Source organism: Rhipicephalus sanguineus, chromosome 3 (genome assembly GCF_013339695.2).
Source record: "Rhipicephalus sanguineus isolate Rsan-2018 chromosome 3, BIME_Rsan_1.4, whole genome shotgun sequence".
NCBI lineage: Eukaryota > Metazoa > Arthropoda > Arachnida > Ixodida > Ixodidae > Rhipicephalus > Rhipicephalus sanguineus.
The window spans coordinates 171,634,992-171,660,165 of NC_051178.1; the positions used below are offsets into that span (position 1 = coordinate 171,634,992).

General features: G+C 43.7%; 1 protein-coding gene across 1 annotated transcript in view; it reads left to right on the forward strand.

Annotated features, from left to right (window-relative positions):
* Positions 1 to 25,174, forward strand: part of LOC119387663 (DNA (cytosine-5)-methyltransferase 1) — a 120,100-nt gene that overhangs the window by 84,167 nt on the left and 10,759 nt on the right. The window contains exons 22-31 of the mRNA XM_049414218.1: positions 1,463 to 1,578; positions 2,998 to 3,063; positions 3,521 to 3,584; positions 5,627 to 5,778; positions 7,065 to 7,196; positions 9,734 to 9,936; positions 10,905 to 11,010; positions 12,436 to 12,576; positions 19,495 to 19,658; positions 23,743 to 23,962. Of these exons, the coding sequence (XP_049270175.1) occupies positions 1,463 to 1,578; positions 2,998 to 3,063; positions 3,521 to 3,584; positions 5,627 to 5,778; positions 7,065 to 7,196; positions 9,734 to 9,936; positions 10,905 to 11,010; positions 12,436 to 12,576; positions 19,495 to 19,658; positions 23,743 to 23,962 (1,364 nt within the window). The remainder of the gene's footprint in view (positions 1 to 1,462; positions 1,579 to 2,997; positions 3,064 to 3,520; positions 3,585 to 5,626; positions 5,779 to 7,064; positions 7,197 to 9,733; positions 9,937 to 10,904; positions 11,011 to 12,435; positions 12,577 to 19,494; positions 19,659 to 23,742; positions 23,963 to 25,174) is intronic.

Here is a 25,174-nt window from a genome sequence, read left to right on the forward strand (position 1 = left end):
TGTCAGGGTAGCCCAAGCAAGTCCCGAGCAGAAAGTACATTTTTGTGAGGGAGTCTAAGTTTGATTTATTATGCTGAACCATGACTTCATATTGTATTTTTTTTCTTTTTATGTAGTGAATAATTTGGGGGGGAAAAAACTGCCTGTAAAAAAAAGTTTTCGCCTGTAGCCATGTACCTAGGGATCATCATGATCCTTCTTGCTATCATGCAGTCGCTGTTATCTTAGATGTGATTACTGAATGGTATTTGCTTGGGCAGTCCAGCCTTAAGCACCAATTTTTTACAGGGCTGTTATCATTAGGACGTATTTCCACCATATTTGCATGTCATAAAAAAAAGGCAGCACTGAAACCCTTTTCAGCTGCTGCAGTTTGTAATGCCTGCAGGCACACACCCTCAGAAATACCTAACTGGTGCCTAATGTTTTCTTTCCTGTTCTACACTTGGAAGGACACAGCTTAAAAACAATCGGACTTTTCAAGCCCATTTGAACTCTTGACATTTAGCAACAGCACACTTCACAAAAGGAAGAACATAGCACAGGACAGAACTTGTTGTTTACCGCTCAGCATCCCATTCAGGAGGCTTCCAGAGTGCACACCTGAGCTAGGTTTGCAATCTAAATAATTAGAGCCAGCTGATGAAGACCATGGAGCGTCACCATGGCACTGTAGCCATTGGTTTGCATGTAGAGGACATGCCAGTGTATCACCTATAGAACCTTTGCATTTATTTTTATTACTCTTTTTCTTTTTTTTTTTATAACAACACTCATGGCAGAAAGTAGCATTAAAGGCCAACTCCGGCGATTTTTTGGCCATGTCAAAGTAATGGTGCTTTTATGTTCCTGAGACGCTCGTGTTACGGGCCCGATAGCAGAAATACTCGGCAAATTGGAGAATAATTTTAAATAAGCAAAAAAGCGCAACACCGAAACCGAAACCCAACCGAGTGTACTGTCTACGTATGACGTAGACGTTGTTACGAACGAACCGGAAGTCGTGCAAGGCATGCCGGTCACGCCGGCGCGGAGTATGAAAACTGTGACAGCCGGGACGACCAGCGAAGCGCCGGCCAAACCAACGCTGTCTGTCGCCTTGTGCACAGCAGACGCTCGCTGTAGCGGCCGAAGAGCCGAAGTTAGCGGTGCCCTCGGCTGCGTCACTTCCGCTGCCATACCAATGCTGACGTCACAGACGCAATGTTGCCAATAATTGTGGGAAGCCAGGAGGGCGTTTGCAGACAATCTTTAAAATTCATTTGCAAACAATCTGCGCATGTCTCAAGCCTGTAATTTGGCATAAATGACGGAAACGTGCAAAGGAACGTACCCAGCGAATTTCATTGAGATCCATCGACCTCGAAAAATCACCGGAGTTGGCCTTTAAACGTTCTGAAGGCAGTAGACTGCAGGTTTCTTGGTTAATGTTTTCTACTGCATTTTCTGTGTTGTTTTGCAGAAGCAGATGTATGCTTGCACGACGTCTGCGGCAAGGCGAAGGTTGTCTTCTCAAACCACAGTCGTCGTGACTGCCCAGGAATTTGGGCTGTTGGTGATGTCTTCATGTTTTCGAAGGTGTGAACTCGCGAAATGCTTAGATCCACTTTGGCTACCGTATTGAAGGAAATACATATATAAGCACCCCTTATTGCTGTAAATCTCATAATTTCAAACTAGAGGGTGCTTAGAATAGAACCATGTAGTTTGGAGAGCCTGGACCTGTGGGATTATTATAGTAAAGTTAATGTTGCACTTCATAGAACAGACATCTGTCCTTGAGGTGGTGTGGTGCCTCACGCCATCATTTTCAAGTACCTGTCTTTACTGACCATTACACTCTGAACTCTCAAAGGGGACCCCTCCTTTCTGGGCTCCTTGTGTGAAGAAAATAGGATATGGACAGAGCCATTCCATTAAATTCACACATCTGAATGTAAATGTTCAATACTATAGACCAAATCCTTGAAGTGAGCTTGTAAATGTGCATATTGTATATATGGAATTTCAATTGCAAAGTGAGCACATATGCGTGACTTAGTCTTGGCGCCAGTACACCGTATTCAACCTGTACCCACATTTATTGCGACGTCTGTGCGTGCGTTTGCGTAAAAGTAAAGGTTGCTCGCTTTTTATTTCCTTTTTTTGCAAATAGACAGACATGACTGCATGTCTGTTAGGCAATTTCTCGGGAACTGGTGTTGGAGGGAGAACTTCATAAATAATTATAAAAAAAAAAAAGTGAAAGTCTGAAAGAATGTGCTGATTTCAAATGAAATCAAGTTCTCAGTTTAAAGTGGGACATTATGTTAGACAGTAAAACACCATTTACTGACCTGCCACTGTGGTAGTGGTTACAGTGCTCGGCTGCTGACCCGAGAGTCTCAGGTTCGATCACAGTCGCAGTAGTTGCATTTGAACGAAGGTGAAATGCTAGAAACCTCGGTAATTAGATTTAGGTTCACGTTAAAGAACCCCAGGTGGCTGAAATTTCTGGAGCCTTCCACTAAGGCATGCCTCATGATCAGTAGTGACTTTGGCATGCAAAACCCCAGAATAGAACACCATCGACTAGTTTAGTCAAAAGAATAGACTGTTGGGTGAGTTGGTAATTCATTATGAGCGAAACTGCGCAAAGAAACATATGCGATGCACTTGTGCTGTTCTGTTCTCCCTGTGTCGACATTTTTTGCGCAGTTTCCCTCACAATAGTTCAGTCACTACTGCCCTCTTATCACGGCAAGATTTGGTATTGTTAACATCATAATGCAATAGCATTTATGTATGCAAACTAAAATGTGCACATTATACTGCACTAAAATACATATGCAGCATGTTTAATTCATGCACATAGTCCTGAAGTGTATTTAATCCAAAGTAATTGAATAGATATGTTTTATTAAAGTATCGTAGTGCGTCACTCAAAGTGGCTTGTGCTAAAATCAGTAGGACAGATTCTTAAATATACCATATTTTTTTGCTCTTCTTTTATGTCAGATGTACGACAGCAAAAGTAAGAAGTTCTTTGATGTACCACCCCAAGACCAACTTCTTGGACGGGAGGTGAGAATTTGTGGAAGCTTACGTCTTTTTAAAGCCCGGGAGATCTGCCATCTTGATTAAAATAAAAAAAGGGAATAATAATGACAGGGCAGCTTGATGATGAATGCAGTGTAATTCATACCAACACTTAATTATCTAGCATTATAAAAACGAGTTAATACTGAGGCCACAGGGTGTGTAGATGTACATTTGGCCCTGCACCAAAAGTGCCTAATGCTGAGCCATGATTTGTGCCGGAAGGTCAGATGGGTATTTCACCACCGACCTTCTGGGTAAAGCACAACGGCAAAACCCCCCGAAAGCTTTCATGAATCTCGGATTCTTTTGCTGATCCCACTGAAGGTGAAATGAACCATTTAAAATCTCTTCAATGCCGATGGCAGAGCTGGTGTTTTCTCATTAACTTTAATCCTACATGCTTACCCTGGTCCCTTGGCCAAAAACTCTTTCCTCCCAGAAAATTAGTGAAAAGATGTCAAGGCCCAGGCTCAGGACCCTCGAAGCCTTCGCTGGCTGTGGTGGTACGTTTGAATTGAGCTCGTTTATGTGATGGCTTGGCTTGACTGGCCATGTGTGTGTGCATCTGAGCATGATGTGGTTGGTGACGGTGTGGAAAACGTGAGATATTTGTATGCTGTGTATACAATCAAAGGGGTCTTGCATGCAGTCTGCATATTTACTGCACGCATATTTTACTGAAGACAAATTGAGCCCTATGATATGCTTTACTTCTGCACTGTTCACTTTTCTTTGTTACTTCGAATGCCCTCGTATTGAAATTCAGATAATTTTTCATGCAGGCAGTTTGTTGTAAATGTCCTGCCAGATTTATCTGTTGCCTTTTTGGTAGTGTGCTCACGAATGTAGAACGTATAGTGGCATAGAACGATGGAAAGTTGAGCTAGTTTGGTTTTTCTCTCCATGTTAGGCTTTCTTTCTTAGCATGCCTTAGATTCTTTACCGCTGTATAATAGCAGTTCTTACAAACTCCTTCAAACTGTCCCAAAGACTTCCTCTATTTTAGGAGGGAGGGAGTGAGGTTCTGCATTGTACTCCGGCTTAAGAAACCCTGCTGTACAAGAAACTTATCTTTGAACAAGGGTTTTGTGGCAGTGTTTAAAAACCGCTAGTGTTCACTAGGGATCCTAGGGAAAGCCAGTAGGGAACCTAGGGAAAAAATTCCAAAGGAAAAGGTACTAGCGTCCCCTAGACAAGATTGGGAACACATGAATGGTGGAAAAGGTGAGAAAGATCTTAACTTTACTGTTAAAGTTGCACATTTTGTGACTGTGTATGGACTGGTTCATCTCTGTGCAGCATGTTGGATCCCAAGCAGGGGAACTCGTTTGCCTTACCCGCGAAAAAATATAGGATGTGATCATGTTGTTACAGTGCATATAAAGAGACCAGCTAGTATACATTAAGGAGTGAGTTAATTGGGCAGAAGTGACATAGAATATAAGAAAGGACCAGTATTGCATGTTCATGTGATTCGTGCAGCTGAAGGATTCATTTGTGGGAGCTTTTCACCTCGTCCACTGTAATGTACAAAGCAGATATAGAAAATGTGCTTTCTACTGTAGCCTGCTAGTGAAAGCCTTGGTACATTTCCTAAACTTACTTTTAGAGACATAAGTGGACAATAGCAAATTAGAAAGAGTTGCCTACAGTGGTTAAAACAAACATGGTCAAATTGCCCCGCCACGGTGGTCTAGTGGTTATGGCGCTCGACTGCTGACCCGAAAGTCGCGGGATCGAATCCCGGCCGCGGCAGCTGCATTTTCGATGGAGGCGAAAATCTTTGAGGCCCGTGTGCTTAGATTTAGGTGCATTTTAAAGAACCCCAGATGGTTGAAATTTCCGGAGCCCTCCACTACGGCGTCTCTCATAATCATATCATGGCTTTGGGATGTTAAACCCCAGATATTATTAATAAACATGGTCAAATTGCAGTATAACGTGCCTCGTTTTAATGAAGCTTACAATGTAACTAGCGCTTTTTGTTTGTTTTTTGCTCTCATCGAAATCCATGTACTTTTTCTATCGATTTAACGAAGTCTATTTTTGTTGCAAGCTCAATACAACAAGGCTTTTGTGTACAAAAAGCGATAATTAAATTGAAGTGGTTTTCATTATAAAACCACTTCAGCCTAAGAGCACAGGTGTTAGTGCATTTCGACCCCTAGAAATGCAGTCACGATGGCCAGTAATCAAAGCCGTACTATGTGTTGTGTGCGCTACCGATTTTGCTTGGTTTTGCTTTCGAAATCACTTGTAATATCTTCATGAATGCATGTACGCAAATCAGAATCGTGAGGTTTTAAGTATGCATGACTATTGGCACAACTGAATGACAGAAACCCCGACGCAACAAAGTTTGCTACATAACAAATCTTTTCACTGCACTTATGGCTTGATTATATTGATGTTCAACTGTATGTGTAAAAAAAATGGAAAGTCTGTTATATATCTTGACGATTGATTCGTACTGCCTCAGCCATCAGGATGTGTATCTTGTTTCGCATTGTTTAAGCATAAGCTCATATTGCACGTGTTTTTACAGGTTTTTCCTGTGGTCTGGAAGCTGTAGGTGCCACCGAATCTTCCTGGGCTGTGGAGAACAGCGAAGTGGCATCGAGGGCTTTCCAGCGCAATTTTCCACAGTCGATAGTCTTCACCCAGGACTTCAACACTTTTCTCAGCGATGTACTAAAGGTGACTAATGTGGCACTAATCAGTAAATGTACCTTAACTATAAGCGCCATGATCTGCTGGTTCGAGAAATGTAATGAGTGCCTAAGTAAGGTGCTGTCCTCTTTTAAAAAAAAATTGTGGCACTCATGTGGTCTTGGTGTTAGATACACCGGTATTGCCAGTGGAGGAATTTTGGAGCTAAAATGGTGAGCAAGAGTCAGCAGTAAATAAAACACGTAAGGGAGATTCTAATAGCTTGTGGGAGAAGGTTGAGTTATTAACACAAGAGCGTTACCTGGCTAGGCTAGGGAAAATGCGTGTGTGCCGGACGTCCACGAAGTCAGTGTCCTGAAAGCACGTGACCTCTCCCACCGGAACTGATTGTCGCTGGCATGAACAATGCACCTTTCCAATGAGGATGCATGGGGTGTAGCCATAATCCCCTCTGGGTGTTGTAAATATGCGTGACCCCCCAAAAATACACTGCCTAGGTATAGTGTACCAGCCAAGGCAGCAAGGTCAGCCTTTGTACTCCGGTAAATCAGTACGAAAAAAAGGCACTCCTTTTCTTCGATTTCCAGTGCAACTTGCAACCGCAGATTAGCAGAGAGGGATCCCCACAGCAGAATGGGAACTCCCAACTTGAAGAAAGCGTCGTTGTCGGTCATACCAGCTGACCTTGAACTTCTGTAGAAACACTGCCGCAGCAGCATGCCCAGCTGCAGTGTGTCTGAGTCGATGCCGTATGCATATTGTGGACATCGGCAGAAGACTTGTTGACGAAGTAAGGTTCCGACAAAGTGCTCCCTTGATGATTACACCAAAGTCACCAAGTACAAGAACGACTGGAAAAGGCAGAAACGGGGAGCCTGCTCTGCAAATTAAGGTTATGCATTGGACATCCTTGCCTGATTGTGCGGAACGTTGACGTACTCGATGGACTCGTCACCAGAGTGGGTGAAAAGCTGCGATAAATGCAGAAAGACGTTAACAAGGAACTAATCGGAGTGTGGCTTGAATTCCCACCGGGATCTGGTCACATCGCATGCAGGGAGACCAAACTGCTTAGACTCAATGAGCCGAACATTGTGTAACACTATTCGGCCTCTCGCACTGCCTTATTCTTTATAACACAACTTGGCAACACCACTTTACAGCACCTCTGCCTAACAACAAAGCCAAAAGAAACGCTTTCATGTTCGCATCTCATAAGAATATGCTTAGGGATCCTTTGCAACTTTTTTGATAGGTAAGATGTTAGAAAGCCTTAGTTAGAACTGTGTTTGACTGGCATTGTTCTCATGCAGGGCAAAATGACCAATGCAAGCGGGCAACCACTGCCACAAAGGGGAGAAGTGCAGCTCCTTTGTGGAGGGCCCCCTTGTCAGGGCTTCAGCGATCTCAACCGTTTCCGGCACACAGAAAAGTCCTTACTCAAGGTATGTCATTGCCAGCCATCGTTGAGTTGAAATGTGAAATGGCACAGTTGCGCTGGATCACTTTATTTTCGCTCACAAGTTGTAAAAAATCAGAGTCTTCAACTGTACCTGAGCTGTAAACTGAGCCTGAATAGGAGTGCTGGCTGGAACTGAATCCAAACTGGTATTTCTAACATGTGCCTGAGCCTAGCCTAACCTAACCTAATCTAATATCTACCTAGGATTGGAAAAAAATGTGCATTTAGAGGGGCATGGGTTGCCAAATAATTTACGATATTTCAAAATGTTATTTTTAATGTGCCTCACTTAGTAGGTTGTTAGGACTTGTAGGTTGTATTGTTTGCAAGATAAGACACTAGGTATGTGCCAGTGAAGGAACAACTGTTGCAGGGAGTTTTCAACTGAGGATTGGAAATGTAGCTGTCATGCCAATGCATACCGTGTTGACGTTCAGTGTTGAACCTACAGCCAATGTCGATGTCAGAACGCTTGTGTGAAAAAGGTTGTGTGAAAAAGATGCCCAGGCAAAGTATGACTGCTCATCATCATCACTGCCACCATAAACTTATGCTTGTGGTATTTTGCATTGCAAATGCCATTCCGGGTGCTTATTTTAAGCGACCTTTAAGGAGACCAGTGCTATCTCCAGAAGAATCAGTGGGGCTTGTATAAGTCTTTGTTAGTAAGGAAGACATTGCTATTGAAGCTTTATTTTTCACCTGTATTTAGATGGCATCTAGCATTGGTTATGAGGAACTTCTGTGCTGTATGTTATAGAGCGCACCTTGAGCTTTTAATAGCGAAGCTGCTGTTAGTCAACCCTTCGCCGGTACCAGCGGGGCAACACTGGTCACATGGCCTTGCAGTGTGACGAGAGTGAGGCTTGGTAGGAAGGGGGGAGGGTTACATCGTTCCGAGAGAGGCCTGGTGGAAAGGGGCGAGGCAGTGCCTTGCCGAGAGGGGCAAGAGTGAAGCTTGGTGGAAAGGGGGGAACCATTGGAAGGCGAGCCAATAGGGGCGCGGTTGAGGCTCAGCGGAAAGTGCGTCAGAAGCCAGCTGTTTGCGAGAAGTAGGTCAGTGAGCGGCTCGGTGGAGTGTAAAAGAGGGTGTCGGTTCTTCGGGAGTTCGCTCTTCCAGAACGGCCAAGACTGCGTACTCCCAAAAAAAGAAGTCGCTTGACGTAGGCAATAGAAAGGCCTGAAGAAGTGGGGCATCAGCTTCGCTGTTTCGACGGTTTTCATGGAGTGGAGCTGGCTGGAATCTTTTTTTTTTTAATTCGCTTACAGATGTTCTTAAGTTTTGATCACTGTCTGACACGTACTCCGACAACATGACTGCCTGCATTCAGTATATCTGCTTCAAGTACATAACATTAACTTTGTGTAATTAATAGTCACATGAAAACATTAATTATACCATATCTTATGTGCGTAGAAGTCTACTTCTGTTCCCTTTTGGCACAGCATGCACATGCAGGTGAGTCGTTAAGACTGCGCACTGTGCTATTATGTTAGGAAACCCGCGGTGGTGGTCTAGTAGTTATGGTGCTCGACTGCTGACCCGAATGTCGCGGGATGGTATCCTGGCCGTGGCAGCCGTATTTCGTTGGAGGTGAAATGTTAGAGGCCCGTGTACTTAGATTTAGGGGCACATTAAAGAACCCGAGGTGGTTGAAATTTCCGGAGCACTCCACTACGGCGTCTCTCAATCATACGGTGGTTTTGGGACGTAAAACCCCCACAATGATTATTATTATGTTGGGCAATAAAATAAACCACTCAACTGGTTCACAAACCAGTTCAATGTTGCAAATCAGTGTGGAAACCTTCATAGTTCTATCTCATATGAATAAAAACTGAAAAGTAAAGGAATTGGAGCATGCTGAACTTACACTGCACTGTTGGACCTAAACTGTACTGAGGTGGAATTGTCATCCTTCTAAAAATCATGTTTGACTTATGAACACAAGTAGATAAATCGATCAGCTGCCCTTCTTTTGTTCATTTATAGCGAGGGTCTTGACTCTGGCAGGTTTCATACCTTTAGGTAGAAGGCAAGGGTTCATTGGCTAGCTATCTACTCATGAAAGCCGCATAGCATGTGACTCCGTCTAGCTACAATAATGTACCATGTTTGCCATCAAGGTCACTAGTGATGCTGCCTAACACTCTTGGGGTTTCACGTTACATAAATGCAGCCAAGAAAATAGAGGGCGGAATGGCTACAACTGTAGCACAACTGGTAATGCGTTGTTTACGTAATGTCAAGGTCGTGGTTTCAGTCTCCGCTAACTGCAGTTTTCATCCACTTTAATCTTCCATTATCTCGCCATTACACTTCAGCTGAAAACTTCAAATAGTGCCGACTATGCCTTCCTTAGCTTTGTTGTCGATTGGCTTCATATGTTTTACTATTGCGACCAATAACATCCAGTATTTAGTAGCAACATTAGTTGTGCCAATCCACGCAACATCAGCAGTCAAATGTAGGTGAGTGCTGTCTTTCCACTGCTTACGAGACACTCAACTGTATTGCAGAATTCACTGGTGTCGTCGTACTTGAGCTGCTGCGACTACTACCGGCCACAGCTGTTCCTCATGGAAAATGTGAAGGGTTTCCTCAACGGTCACAATGGACAGATGTTGCCACTGACCTTGAAGTGCCTGCTGCGGATGGGTTACCAGTGCACCTTTGCCTCGCTTCAGGCTGGCAACTATGGTTTGCCTCAAAGCAGGCTCAGGTGTGTGCGCCTTCTGTACCTTGTGTTTGCAATTTTATGGCGCTGCTGCACAGATTTGGTGACCACTGTATTCCACTTCTTGACAAGGTGTTTGTGTAGTTGCACTGCTCTGAGGTAGAAATTTTTTTTAAATTGATGTACATGTTGCAATGTGACAAACAGCTTTCCTTGTTTACTGAAAGTAAGCTGCCATGCTGACTTAGATTAGTGTTTTGTGTTGTATGCAAGCTAGTGGACGCTTGGCTACAGTCATTCGTGGTTGTTTTTAGTCAAGCATGGTCTACCTTGCATGAGACAATGTCCTCTACATTGAAGATAATTCTGAGAGACGGACTTGAAGGAATTAACTCACCATGGCCGGGGTTTCTGTGGCCGATTAGGTGGACGGAGCAGCTACTGTTATGCGTGGGCACGTTCAAGCTGAAAGATACCTTTTTAATAACTTCAGAGCACTCTAATGGCAATATCAAGGTCATTTAAGGCATCAACTAACCATTATTACAAAATGAGACATGGCTGCGCTATTTTTATTAAAACTTGTTTATTATAGCCAGCATCTCAGTATACTTGGTAATGTCACTGTTGTACTTCACAATTTTTGTGGCCTGTCCATAATACTTTTGTTTTACCAGTATAATAACATCGTAGTCAGGCATGGTCTACCTTGCATGAGACAATGTCCTCTACATTGAAGATAATTCTGAGATCATAACAGCGTAACAATCTGGGTTGGTTGATTGTTGCATGTCACAACAATAGTTTGTTTGACTGCACGAACCACCACCACTGCCACTGGGGTAGCAGTGGGACAGGCAGGATAGCTCAGTCATCTTACTTCTGCATATGGAGCATCATTACTTAGCAGAATGTGTGCCGTTCTGTTGTTCTAATGAACGCTGTTATTAAATTGCGCATCTAGGCTTTGTGCTTTGCTGGAGATACTTATCTCGCAGCCACGTTCTTTGCAGGGTCATTATTATGGCGGCTGCACCAGGCCAAGTATTGCCCAGGTTTCCCGAACCAAAGTCTTCGTTTAGGTCTCGAGAACGGGCATCAACCATTAACAGTCAAGAGGTGCGTTTGACTCTATGAAACACTTCAAAATTTGTGGCCTTTTCATGTATACTTTTCATTACGTTGCTTGTGCAACACTTTTTCTACTGTGACCATGAAAATTTTTGTGCGAGCACATTGGTAGCGTGGCATCAGCCACACCATAAGTTGTGACATTGTATACGACTTGTATGTACGCGTGAACATGCTGTAAGCATAACTTGCATGAATTGGTAGGCTGCGCATTTTAAAAGCGTGCAGATCTACTGCATTGCTGGCATGCAGACGAAGTGAAGTTTCCGTGCTTCATTTAGATGTGTTTTCTTCATCAAGGTTTCTCAAGTCACCGTGAGGTTCATGTGCACTTGTCCCGCATACTCATGTGACAGGAAAACAAGAGGGAGAGGAGAATGAAGGCAGGCATCATTGGCCCATGCAGCGCAGTGTAGTGAAGTTGTTTGTTGGCACGTGTAGTGTAGTGGGGAGCGCTGTTTTACATAGAATAGTGATACTAGTCAAATACTGACGTGCTGAAGGTAGGAGCACCCAGCACCAACCTAGTTACATAGCCATACAGTGATGCACTTCCTTATTGCATCAGCAAAAGCGTACATTACCATGATCGTAATGTGGGTGGACTGATTCCCGCTTCAAAAAGCACTTGAGGTTCCCTAGGGAACTGTTGTTTGGTTTCATTGTTGATGCTCACCCCTTTCAATCTTGCGCATGGTAGCATTGGCAGAAATTAAAATACGCCTCCCCAGCATTGTGTACATATCACTATCTGGCACAGTGCTGAGAATGCTGTCGGCTGCATACTTTGTCCAGAACAGTGCAGCGTCACATAAGATGTTGCAAAAGTGAATAGGATATTTCCACAACTTTGCGCAGTTTTTTACCCATTCGTAGCTAGTTTTTTTTTTTGCAGTCTTTGTGTGTGTTGATTACCATAGTTAAGAGTCTGCTTTTACTAATGGCCACAGTGGCCACGTTAAGCAAAATGTCACTCAAAATTTTACTATGCATAATGAGTGCACCCCCTCCCACCGCAACTCTCCGTAAGTTTCTCAATAAAAAATTGCATTCATTATGTGATTAAATATGGTAAGATGCTGAATGGTCACCTAAGAAAGCTTTTCTTTAAAGTGTCACTCTATTCTTCAGGGTCTGAAACACATGATTCAAGTACTAATCCCAGCTACTACATTTTAACTGTAAATGTATCCTAACAGCATCAGGACATCAAATTCTCAGATAGGGTTCGAGCAGCTGGTGATGCTTACTTTGTGTTCAGAAACTTACATTTATTTGCAGACATTTTCTTGTAGTCTATCTGAATGTCTCACCCAGCAGTGTTTTGGGCAAATAGAACTGCACCCTCATTGTTTGCTGATTTTTTTTTTGCTCAAGGTCTTAGTGCACAATGGCCATTCTTGATGCGTGCAGTTTCACCCGGGGACAAAATGGACAAGGCACGCACCACTGCGGGCCATCACCTTGTATGATGCAGTCTCAGACCTGGCTAGCCTGGAGCCGGGAACGCCTGTGACAGGCACTTGCGAGCCTCTCACGCACTACCAGGAAATGGTTTGTTGCACCAGTCGCTGAATTCTTTTAATTCGTGTTTTTTTGGTCGCATACTGCGTTCTTGATGTGAGTGTTGAGCCATCAAAAGCACAAGGTGGGCTTGCATGAAGAGGTGTGACACAGTCTAAGTACATTTGAGGATTCATACCCATTTTGTCCAAGTGGCATGTTAAAGCCTGGGAACATAAGTGCCTAGTTCCACTTACCCGGCATGGAAGTTGTCTGTTTGAGCACCTACAGGTGTCACAAATTGTCTGCCAGTCCAGACAAATACCAGAAGCAAGTTGTCTGTTTGGCCTGATTCACATAGCTAACAAACGCTTTGTCACATCGCCATCACAGCACTGGCATCCATCATGAGACAGCATTTTCTCGCTGCTTCCTCTAAAAAAAATGGGGTGCCGGCGGTGTTAACAGCATTGGCCAATGTCACCAGCGTGTCATTTTTAGTGGAGAAACTGATGATAAATAATAATAGACAATGGTTTCGTGACGGTAACGTGGCTGATAGTTTGTTGCAGAACTTCTAATCTGATTTCTTCCTTTTCTTCTGTTTTCTACCGTGATGGTATACAGTCAAACCCAGATATATCAAGCTGAAAGGGGATCATGAAGTTTGATATATCTGTAATTAGAAATACAAAATATTAGGGGTGTGCGAATAGTGAATTTTGGAACCGAATCGAATACGAATCGAATAGTGATGACACCGAATCGAATACGAATACTAATTGAATACTTTTCGAATAGTTTTCGAATAGTAAGAAAACTATTCTCAAAACGGTCCTAGAACGCCGCAGAGTTTTTTTTTCTTTTTTTGAAAGAAATATTCACGAACTTTCCCCAAAGAGCGTTGCGCTTACTTTTAACTGACTCAAAATACCACAGTTATGAAATCTGAGGTAAGCTTGTATACAGCAGCGACCACAACCTTCGAAATATTTTCTAACTGTAGGTTGAAATAAAGCAGTGACTGCAGATACTTTGTCGCCTGCTTTTAAACAAAACTGAGACATAAAATCTAAACAATTTTGAACCGAAGACTATGCATACAGCTAAGGCGGTAATGAAACACATAAACCTGCCATCGCAACCTGGTCCTCGGCACTGAAGGCATGTAGACATCGGTGATGAAAGCTGTATCTGCAAGAACAATTTACGCAAACGCAACCCTTGCATCTATTGCTATTCATGAAGCTGAATGCAGGTGCACCTTCAGTTCTTACAAGATGACGACAGGAACTGATTAATGCGATGCAGAGGCAGCATAGTAAAAACTGAGCGAGTATGGAGCTTTCATAAAAAAAAAAAACGCCTTCATCCGGTAATCAATATAGCGTCGGTAGTTTCGTAAAAGCTTGGGCTGCATGCATACTGGTAATTTAGTGATTAAAAGAAGAAAAATGGCCTTTAACTATTCCAAAGTATCATTGTTTTGGGGTTCTCCCATCGGCGCTAACTATTCGAAAACTATTCGAAAAATATTCGGTATTTCGAGTATGTACTATTCGATTCGAGTACCGAATCGAATAGAATGCTATTCGATTCGTTATTCGAAATTTTCGAATATTCGCACACCCCTACAAAATATGCTTTGCTTACGTCCATAAAAATACCTTGCACCTCCTAGATAGTCTCTTGAGATTGTGAAAAGCTGGAATTTACCCATATGTTTGTCCAAGGGTTCTTGAAATAACATGGCGGTCCCCTTTTCGATAACGAATTGCTGCAGGTGACATGCTTCGGTGCACGGAGTTTCGTTCGCTTCACTATCAATGTGCTTCATTGCATCATCACGCTGTGCTGCAGTAAAGCTTACTTAATCTCTCATTATGGAGTGCAAATAAAATCCTTGTTGTGCTAGCTAGCTATATTTTGAGATGTGCACCTTGCCAATTGTACCTCCTTGGCTTGCACTGCCCTTCAGATTCATGATTCTAAAAGATTTGCTGCGACTTAACGCAACAAAAATATAACAAAATTACATTGACGTTTCGCCACCTATGCGGGTGGCATCCTCAGTATACACTGGTGCCAAGGAAGGTTTCCCAGTCCACTGCTAGCCACATATGTTCCTGTAACCGTTCGGTAGAAGGCCACGGTTGTTGTAAACAGATTTGTCGCGACGGATGAACCACGATTGCAGGAGTTTTCTTTTCCCCCACCTTTGTGTTAAGTTGGAGTAAATCTTTTAGAATCATGATCTCAACCGGCTCTTGGAATATTTTTGCCTTCAGATTCAGTGCTCTGCTTGACAGTATTTTAAAGAACAATGCCGTTTCGTCGGCATGAAAATTTCCAAAAATGTGATGTGTTGCTGGAGGAGAAGCACACTGGCAGGGGCGGGCACATTGCACTGAAGATTTTGATAGGTATATTAATTGTGGAGGTACAGCAATGGGTACCTCCACATTTGTGGAGGTACAGCAATGTGGAGTATATGCATAGTACAGTGCTATATTTTGCGTGGCATTTTCACAAGGATGTTAGTTATTTGGACATAACGAATAATTCATTATACAGGTGTATGATATATCCAGGTTTTACTGTATGTGACATGCCATTATGTATTGAAGTCTCAAAATATTTCGTAATGCATCATTAGGCTATGTGGTGAAATCAGCGATACAGTTAAGGATACAGTTAATGTCAGGTTCATGCCAAAAGCAGACACATAGGTAGGCTTGTGGGGTGGTGCTCAACTCTGCAATGTGAGACCACACGAGGCAGTTCGGGCCATACATGAAAACTAGGCTTCAAGTATATGTCAGAAAAATGTTGCCTTCTTGAGAGAGCTTGTATATAGGCTTGTATAGTGTAAATTAAATCGCATGGTTGCCGAGTGCTGCCTAATGGGGAGCGCAAGGTGTGCATCATTTTTCTAGCAAATCCAGCGACTCGTTCGCGCTCAAATTTTGCTCAAGGGTAACATTTCCAGGTGGGTTCTGTCAATTACCTTATTCTGAGGCATTTGGTGATTTCGCTGCAACAAACTGGTGGCAGTGAAATGTGTCGTTATTGTAATTGTGACCGATTATGTCACTGTTACGTGCAGTGAAATCAGCATATTTGAATGGCATCACTATGGATGAGAGTCACTCAAGGTTTATTGTGAACTGAGCAGGGAAGCACAGTCAAACCCGTTTATAGCTTTGCCAATTTTAACAACATGTTGGATATAAAAACGATCAGCCGCCACGCACGTGAGCTTTTGTACGTCGTCTAAGGTGAAGTAAAATACATACTAAAATGTTCCTGCGCTGATTCATCGGTTATAATTAGGGGTGTGCGAATATTTTGAATATTTTTCAAATAGTGTTTGCTATTCGGTTCAATTCACACTGGAATTTTACTATTCGAAGTATTCGAACTTCCATTCAGAAAATAAATATGTTGGTTTCATTTGCTTAAAATCAAAGCACAGCAGTTCTACGTGATGTGCATAAACCCAATTCTCCTTGCAAACTTTGACCTATTGAAAGGTTAACGGTGGTCACCACACCCTGACACTATTTTAGACAAGGTAGCTCTATAACTGCACACAGGCTAGAAAGAGCGCAGCGTAAAAGTGCGAAGAGCAGCATCTGCTTATACCGTACATCGTATAATGTAAGGTGCACCCAATTTTCCAGAATTATGACTAAAAATGCATCTATGCCTAATGTCACAAGATCTTTTAAAACTAAGGCACACCGCTATGTTGACGATCAGAAGAAAAAAAAAAGGCAAGAACAATGCACCCTTATGGAAAGTGAAATTTATTCTGTTGGCAGTTCCTTTCCTTCAGTGATCCAGTTTTGCTGGCTTTAAAGGGCCAGTAAACAACCCCGACGTCCAAAAATTGCATTGAAGAGAAATATGCGCACTTTTGCGATGTGAACATGCTGCTGCAAGAATTTTGCGAGTACGTGCTATAATAAGGAAATTACAGGGGTTAGAACATCCGTTTCAGCTGGTTTCAAATTTTCGCGCGGCCTCGCCACCCTTCTCCGCCACAGGGAGAGGAAGGCATAGCCCGTTGTCGTGACTCCGCCCAATTCGGCAACATGACAGGACGTCAGCAATTGACGTCAATGGCGAGCTCGATCAGTCGCTATGCACTTCCGCTTGCTGCGGCCCCTTGTTGTTTATTGTTTACATTTTCGCACGTGCTCCGTAACTTTGCGGGCAGTTTTCGGCTCTTCAGTATTTTTAAACCTTTGTGACAGTTCACAATGCAGCAGGAATGCGTGCTTGCTTTCCAAGACGACGAAGGGGCGCGAGAGAAAAGAACCCTGCTTGCCACGCGTGCAAACTCAAGCAAGCACGAACCATCCGAGCTACCGGAGGTTCCCCCTCTCTCCGCTCAATTTGCAGCCAACAAGTGAACAATGCTTCCTCTACGTGTTGCTCATGTCGAAGGCCAACTGCGTGCAGGTGCTATGCAGTGTGAGGAATATACGCGCGACAACCCGACAACTGCGTGGCCGAAACCGCATCACCACAGGGCCAAGAAACAAGGCACAGTTTCGTAGGAGTGGGTGGGAACAGGAACTGACGTTAACTTGTTGAGGCCTGGTTTAGACCAATCGACAATCTCAGTGGTACGCCAAGTTGCCCATGGGCAAGTTTGCGTCACTGCACGTACGAAGGGGATTGTTCAGGCGAAGGAAAGAAGCGCGAGAATTGTTTTTCGAAATGGAGGGTCTGCACGGCCCGCAGCGCTGTAATATTAAAAAAATGTGATTGCTGCGGTCTACTGTACGAATCGGCGAGCTTGTTTGGGGGGTGTGAAAAAAAGTCTGAGCCTGTTTACTGGCCCTTTAACGTCACTTCTGGATACGCCTTGATTGCATGCCATTTCAAAGGCCGTTACCTTGACAAGCTCTGCCAACACGGAGCTGCTTGAGAACGCCTGCAAGCTTGTCATTGAGATCCGGATATTTTCTCATTTTTGGTTCATAGAAACTATTTCTGGTCGACATGCAGCTGAAGACGTCCTTCCTTTGTTTGCACCACTGAAGGACACAGGCTTTGGGCATGCAGAACTGATGCGTAGTGACTGTCCTCAGCGTGCGAAATAACTTTCCATTGATATGAGCTTTCATAATGAAAGGGATGCGTCACCATATCCACCTTGCTGGGAACAAATTTGATGCAGACAGACTGTAGTCGAGTGCAAAATTAGCCTGTGCCATGCCTGTGCGGACTAGCTCTAAAATGCATTTCATCGCCATTTTGTGATGGCAATGTCCCTACATCTGCTACTTGTGGCCGGCTGTTGCTAATGGTGTGAACTTGGTTTCAGTTTCATACTCGATCGACTAATTTTGTGAAAACATGCTTTTTGAATAACGTTTTGGTGCTGCAAAATCAGCCTGCAACATAAAATTCATTAGTATCACCTGAAAAACTGCAAAATACTATCAAGTTATACAGGCTCGTGGTGATACTGCATGTGAAGTCACTACGCGTCACTACGCAACAGCTAGCACCACAGTTTCATTTTCACACAGTGGACAGTGTGCTGCTGCCAGGTCTACAGGTTACCGTGCAAAAGGAATTTCTTTTTTTTTTTTTCACTTTGTTGTAATCTACATCTTAATGCGAAAGTGTTAGTTGGCCACGTTTGTGAAAGCACACACTCTTCCAGCATCCACAAAAGCCTTGTGCAGGAATTACGTGGCCTCTCCAATCGGAGCTCGCCCTTGTCCGCCGCATCAATTGGTCCTCCACAGAAGTTGAAGGAGGAGGAGAGGTTGAGGAAAGAGCGTCTTTTCCTTTCATGTGTAAAGTGTTGTCGACACTGCTTTATTCTTCATAACACAACCATGGAGCACCATTTAGAACATCTCTGCAGTGCTTCACAAACCTGGCCAAAAGAAATGCTTTCATGTTTCCATCTCGTAAGAATATGCTTAGAGGTCCTCCACAGCTATTTTTCTGTAATTTCGCTTCGAAGTATTAGAAAAATATTCAATTTGCACTCAAGTTTTAATATTCGCATTCGCTTCGCTCCCAAAAATTTGCTATTCACTCAGCTCTAGCTATAACAGTTAAATCTGGATGCCACATTGCCCATGAAACGTAAGCTGTAGTTGCGAAGGTGAATGGAAGGATGCTGGTGATGCTCGCCGACCGCTTGGCAGTGACGGTGGGGGTGAGGGTAGGTAGATGTGTGCAGTTGGGGAGGGAAGGAGTTCATATGTTCCAACATTCCCCCTCCCCATTTCCCTCCTTTTTTGTTTTTTCTGTGCAACCCGACCAGTATGTAACAATGAAATCTTCATGGCACTTGAATATTGTTATAAGCTTGTTTAAATGTAGTGGTCACAAACATTGTACCAGCCAACTGAACCCGCTGCAGAAAGCTACCACTTTCAAAAATTTGGCGGTAAACGAGCCAGGCGGCTCTTTTTTCTTCTTCCTTGGTAAGTTGCAGCGGACATTGTTCTATAGGGCCTCAGTCACAATGTTCGTCTGCCTACACCAATCACGAAAGGCTTCCACATTGAGACGGCCATCCGAAGCAGACGCACAAGCCACTTTTAGGCAGTCCTTGAAATGCCTCACCTGTCTCCGGCTCTCCGATCACATAATCTTGCTGATTCTTCGCCCATGTCCATCGGATGGGGGTAACCATCCAACCAGTAGCAAAACATCTACTCGACACTGTCCAATCTTTAGGAACCAGCTCAGCACGCGTGATTGGCATTCGCAGACTGCGATAAACGGCACCAAACAAGCTGGATTAGTTAAGTCAAAATTAGGACACAGAGAAAGAGGGCCGGAAGAACTAGAAATATACTGAAGCAAAACTGCAATTCGGCCTAGTTGGAACAAATTCATCCTTCATCCTGGAAGAGTCTCGCATATGTGTAACTTTTGTTAGGTAACACTCTGTACTTGTCTAATGGTGATGTGCCAATGAAACCGCAGATGAGAGGCAGCCAGGAGGGCATCATTCGAGACCACGAATTGCTGTCCTTGTCACCAATCACGCAAGCACGACTGGACCGCATCCCTTTCTTTCCGGGTGCCAATTGGAGGGACCTTCCCAATGAAAGGGTGCGCCTCTCTGACGGCACCTACACCAGCATCTTGTAAGGCCACCAGCATCTTGATTCTACAACTGTTTTCTGCAGAACTTTCAGTGTGCACAAATGCATTTGGCCTGCAGTAGTCTTAACATGTTTGGAATGCACTGGTGACAACCCTATCACCATTTAATAGAGGTGTGCGAATATTCGAAATTTCGAATATTTTTCGAATAGTGTTTGCTATTCGATTCGATTCGCACTGAAATTTTACTATTCGAACTATTCGAACTTCCCCAAAACAAATGCAGTCAACGTCCGATTGAAAGTGACCCCTTCAGATTTTCAATTTGCTTCACCTCATTACACTCTCGTATTGCGGCAAAGCTGCCTTTCAAGCTCCGTTACGGTCGAACTTAGCCAAGGACAAAGTCCGGTTGGAAGTGGTCCCTAGAGTTTCGATATGCTTCACCTCATTACACTCTCGTATTGCGGCAAAGCTGCCTTTCAAGCTCCGTTACGGTCGAACTTAGGCAAGAGACAGTCAACGTCTGATTGGAAGTGGCCTTTAGATTTTCAATATGCTTCACCTCCTCACACCCCCGTATTGCGGCAAAGCTGCCTTTCAAGGTCCGTTACGGTCGAACTTAGCCAAGAGACGGTCAACGTCCGTTTGGGGGAAGTGGTCCCTAAATTTTCAATATGCTTCACCTCATCACACCCCCGTATTGCAGCAAAGCTGCCTTTCAAGCTCCGCTACGGTCGCAAATGTATTAACTCAAGAAAACGCTGGTTCCAATATGGAGATGAAAGATGTGGCAGAGTTGGGGGCTCATTTAATGCTGTTTTGGACCTGAAATTTGGGCAGGAAGTCCGAAAAATCGGACGCCGAAGCTTTTTAGCATCCAAAATTTCAGATGTTCCTATATATCGACGTCTACGAGGCAGATTTGGAACTCCGGACTTGAAGGGAGTACACCCTTGTCTGCCACATCAGTTGGCCTTCCACAGCAGTTGAAAGAGGAGGAGAGGCTGAGGAAATGGCATCTCTGCCTATCACGTGTAAAGTGTTGTCGGCAGCACTTTGGTTGCACCAAATCATGTACATAAATACAATTCGGCCTCTACATTGCCTCACTCTTGATAAGAAAGACAACTATGAAATATGACCTCACCAGCGCTTCATCAACCTAGCGAAAAGAAACACTTTCATGTTGCTATCTCACAAGAACATACTTAGAGATTCTCTGCAACTTTTTCTGTAATTTCACTTCGAATTATTCGAAAAATGTTTGAGAAATATTCGAAAATTATTCGAAATTATTCGATTCGATTCGCACTCAATCTTTATTATTCGAATTCGCTTCGCACCCAAAATTTTGCTATTCGCACAGCTCTACCATTTAAGTTTTTTTTTTTTCATTTTTACAGCGTGAATAAAGACGGGACAAAAGGAGAGAAGCTACAACACAAGCGCTGACCATTTTTATTAGAGCGACAAATATAAACCAGAAATCGCAAAGACTACGCAGGTGCACAAATGTTACAAAACATCTGAGCCAGGTACGATAAGTCATCGATTGCCTTACATGATGATGAGTTTTCGTATCTGGCTCTGATGTTTTGTAACAATTGTGCGCCGGCATAGTTTTTGTGGTTTCTGGTTTATATTTGTTGCTCTAATAAAGGTTCTTTAGTTGATGGTCAGCACTTGTGTTGTAGCTTCGCTCCTTTTGTGCCGTCCTTTTTTGTGCTGTTAAAAGGAACGTATACCAACTAGCCCGTATGTTGACACTTCTACAGTTAAATATGTTTTAACATGAAAGTGTTTTATGCTGGGGTACACCAGGAACCGACACGCATCATTTCTGTCATGGTCAATTGACGTGCGTCAATTCAATAAAAGGGCATGCGGATAGCTCAGAAAGAAATTCTAAAAAAAAACTTTGTCCGAGTTACTCAACGGGGAGAGCCTAACCTTCAGCTCCATAAATTTCGAGCATAAAGCCAAATGCGCTGACCACTATGCAAGCAGATTTCTTGGGGCGAATGCATCATGAATGCTTCCCGTTTTGACAGGGATGGTGCCACCATATAGAATCGGTGTGGCAACCTACATATACTGAAATGCTGCAGGAGCTTCCCGGTACAGCGCAGCGCAGTCATGACTGCGTTGGATCAGAGAGACCTGTGCGAGTGAGAAGCAGAATGCTTTCACACGTTCAGGGCGCACACTACAAACTGTGCCTCTCTCATTTGTGCATTGTAGCACATTGCTACATAGCTGACTGCCAAAAACACTACAGAGTCAGATGAAAGCACTTGGCAGAGATGTGGCAGTGAGTGTCAACGTGGATGTATCCATGTAGAGAGCTATCACGCCGGAACAATAGCAATATTTCCTGTGCAATTTGTATTTGTTAACATCCAACACAGCTGCAACTGCTTTTATGGAGACATGTTTCATTTTGGTGTTATGAGAGACCCCTATGAAGGAGGGATCAATAATAATACTTTTCCAGGTACATCATGGTGTAACTTTTTTTTATCCTGAATGCAAGAAAAAAGATCAGTCTTGTAGTTTGCAATTCACTCAAGTAGTCTTGATGCGCACATCAAAGTAGAAATGCTTTGTCAGTCTGACCAAAGTGGCAGAACAAACACCAGCAACATCATTCGTTGTGCAGAAAAGCATGTAGGTGCATGCAGTCTTATGACCATTATATGCTTGCAATGAAAAGCTTCTGTCAATTCTCTGATTACCAGATTTTTATATCTGAGGATAAGACACATAAGTGAGTCTACTGAAGAGTTTGGATTAGCTTTTTTATGCGATTTTCTGGGCAAATTTACAGCATCCCACTCATAGCGCTGCTTGCTTGTGTAATTGGTCACAGGGGGTAATCATGTCTGCTGTTATGCACAAGTTTGCGGTTGACCATTAAATCCACAGCTGGCTTAGTCCATGAATTAGGCTCACGACACCAAACTACTCTTTAAGCTCTGGTGCAGTCTGGGGTGTTCAGCTTATGCGCAATACAAATGCCTGCCTTTTGGTCTGGCATTGTTGCATCCAACTTTCTCCTCTTTTAGGTCAGGCTCTGCCTAAATAACACCTGCTTTTTATCTGGCGATGATGTGTAGGTTGTTCCCGCACTATATTTAGGATTTACTGCATTTACTATGTTCACTGCATTTTATATTAGTATTACTGTGTGTAATACATTTCACAATTTGTTGTTGCTATCACTATAGTTTAGACCTTGAGCATGAGCGCTAACTTCCCTTTAGGCTTCCTAAAGTTCCCACTCAAGTGACACCTTGTGCTCTACACTATCCTTAGTTTCGTGCCTTCATTAATCTCCCAGATTTTGATTTGACGGGCTTTATTTATGCGTCTGTATGTTTTGGGAAGCATACTCACTATGTTGTGGCACTATATGCATGAATTGTTTATTTGAATAAAATGGCATGGGGTCCTCTGGATGGCTCTTTTGTGTGTGCTAGCAGAGTGCATCCTGTTCCAACCTGTGCTCGATTGATTGCATCATGGTCACAACTGTAATGTATGTGAATTTAGTTGCCCTTTTAAGTACAACTGCTGTCAGCAGGTTTAGGCTCCAACAATGACAAGACAACCCGCCAAAATCAGTTATTGGCACCATGCTGTTATTGCCATCTATCTGTCATTACCAGGCCATCTATGTACTCCTCATCGGCCCCATGCCAACCAAAGTATCCACTGACATTCACGAATCTTCTTACTTGTGAAGAGTAGAAGTTCTGGCCAGTTGGTGATGCATACTTGGTAAAATGAAGCGCAATAAACGGGATGAAAAAGTGAGACAGACAGGACGAGGCGCTTCTTACTTGTCCATATTTCACAGTTTTCTCTAGCTTATGTCGTAGTGGATGCAAGGAAAAAAAGATAATTTTTGGCATTTTTATGTGACATAATTGTGAGGCACACCATACTAGAGAACTCCAGAATAAATTTTACCGCCTAAGGTTCTTTAACCTGCACCTGAGTCTAAGCACTTTTGCCTTTTGGCTTTATAGAAATTCTTGAGCTCGGTTTCACAACGATACAGGTTGCTGCTGAGCTACTGTGGCGGTGTTTGGTTGCAGTCATTGCCTTATGGTCGTGCAGGACTTTCAAGACATACAAGGGCATCCAGGGTGTGTGCCCGTGTGCAGCAGGAGGCGAGTGCGAGCCGCCACCAGCTGCATACAAGCGCACATTAGTTCCTTGGACACTGGTGCATAGGTCTGGCCAGGGGGCTGCACAAGGCAGTCTGGACAAAGCCTTTGCGCGACTCGACTGGGACGGCTGTGCAGGAACTGTCACCACTCTGCCAAGCCCTGGCAAGGTGGGAAACCAGCTGATTATTGTGAAGGTTTATCGTAGCTGTCTACTGTTATTAACCTGTTTAAGTAGAATATATTTTTTTCCCTTGGTTATCACATAACAAAGATGTTCTAAAAATGTATACAAGTTGCAACCACTTCAGAGAATAACTTCAAGTGTGCTCTATATGATGTAAATTTTCCAAATTTCATACAAATTACAACTTGTAAAAGCTAACTTACATGTTACCTCTGTGGAAATAGGTTTGTGAGAAGCTTATCTTACGAGTGCGACCAGGACAGGACACAACGCTCCTCCACCACTGTAGTGCACAAAGATGCTACGGCCAGGTTTGTCCGGCGTGGCGCAGAAAAGGCACTCGAGGCAGGTTGTCAACAAACACTGGTTTATTAACCCAAGATGCAGCACAGTGCGACAACCACAGGATTGCGGGCAATACAAGGTAACTTTGCAAGACCGATCAAGTACGCTTGCCTGAGGCGCTACAGCTACCACACAAAGGGGGACCACAGAACGTGCGAACGAGAAGTCGCCTGCGAAGGCAGCGCATGACTTCCTTGTTGCAGGCCTGCGAGTGTCTCTCGCGAGGCGAGCAAGTGCCAGACAGCAGTGAGCTCAGAGTGGAGAGGAGGCTGTCACTGGTGGCCATTGAGGACAGGCGTAGCAGTGATGTAAGCTAGCATGTCATGCACTGAGCGGAGCCAGGACATCTGCACGTCGGGAAGGGGCGATGCATGGCTTGCACCGGATCGCACCAAGCATAGAATCGCACCAAGCATTGCACCATGTAAATCGTGTAACAATTGAGTGGTTGAAAGCTGCCAACCTGTTACAAAGGGTCGAGCTATAATTCATCATCTTCATTATCAACAACCACAGCATCAACAGCGTTCAGCTGCATAGGTGCACACATGTATTGCCTTACCGACTCAAAGCGGGTACTGCGCTGCATCACAAAGTTTTGAATTATGGCGTAGAGGGTGCTTCACAACTTTACTTGTGGTAGGTGCCCTGAAAGACTTTGCTTTGGGTTCTAGAAAGGCTGCTCCTCCAGCTTACACTGTGAGTGTGCTGCGTGTTTTGCGCAGGCCTGGCATTTAGTTTCCATTTTTTGTGGGAGAGAGGGCATACAGTGAGTTACCTACGTCTAACACAAGTTAACACAGGACATGAGTTACTTCTAGCACACGTGGTTTACTTTATTTTGTTTTAC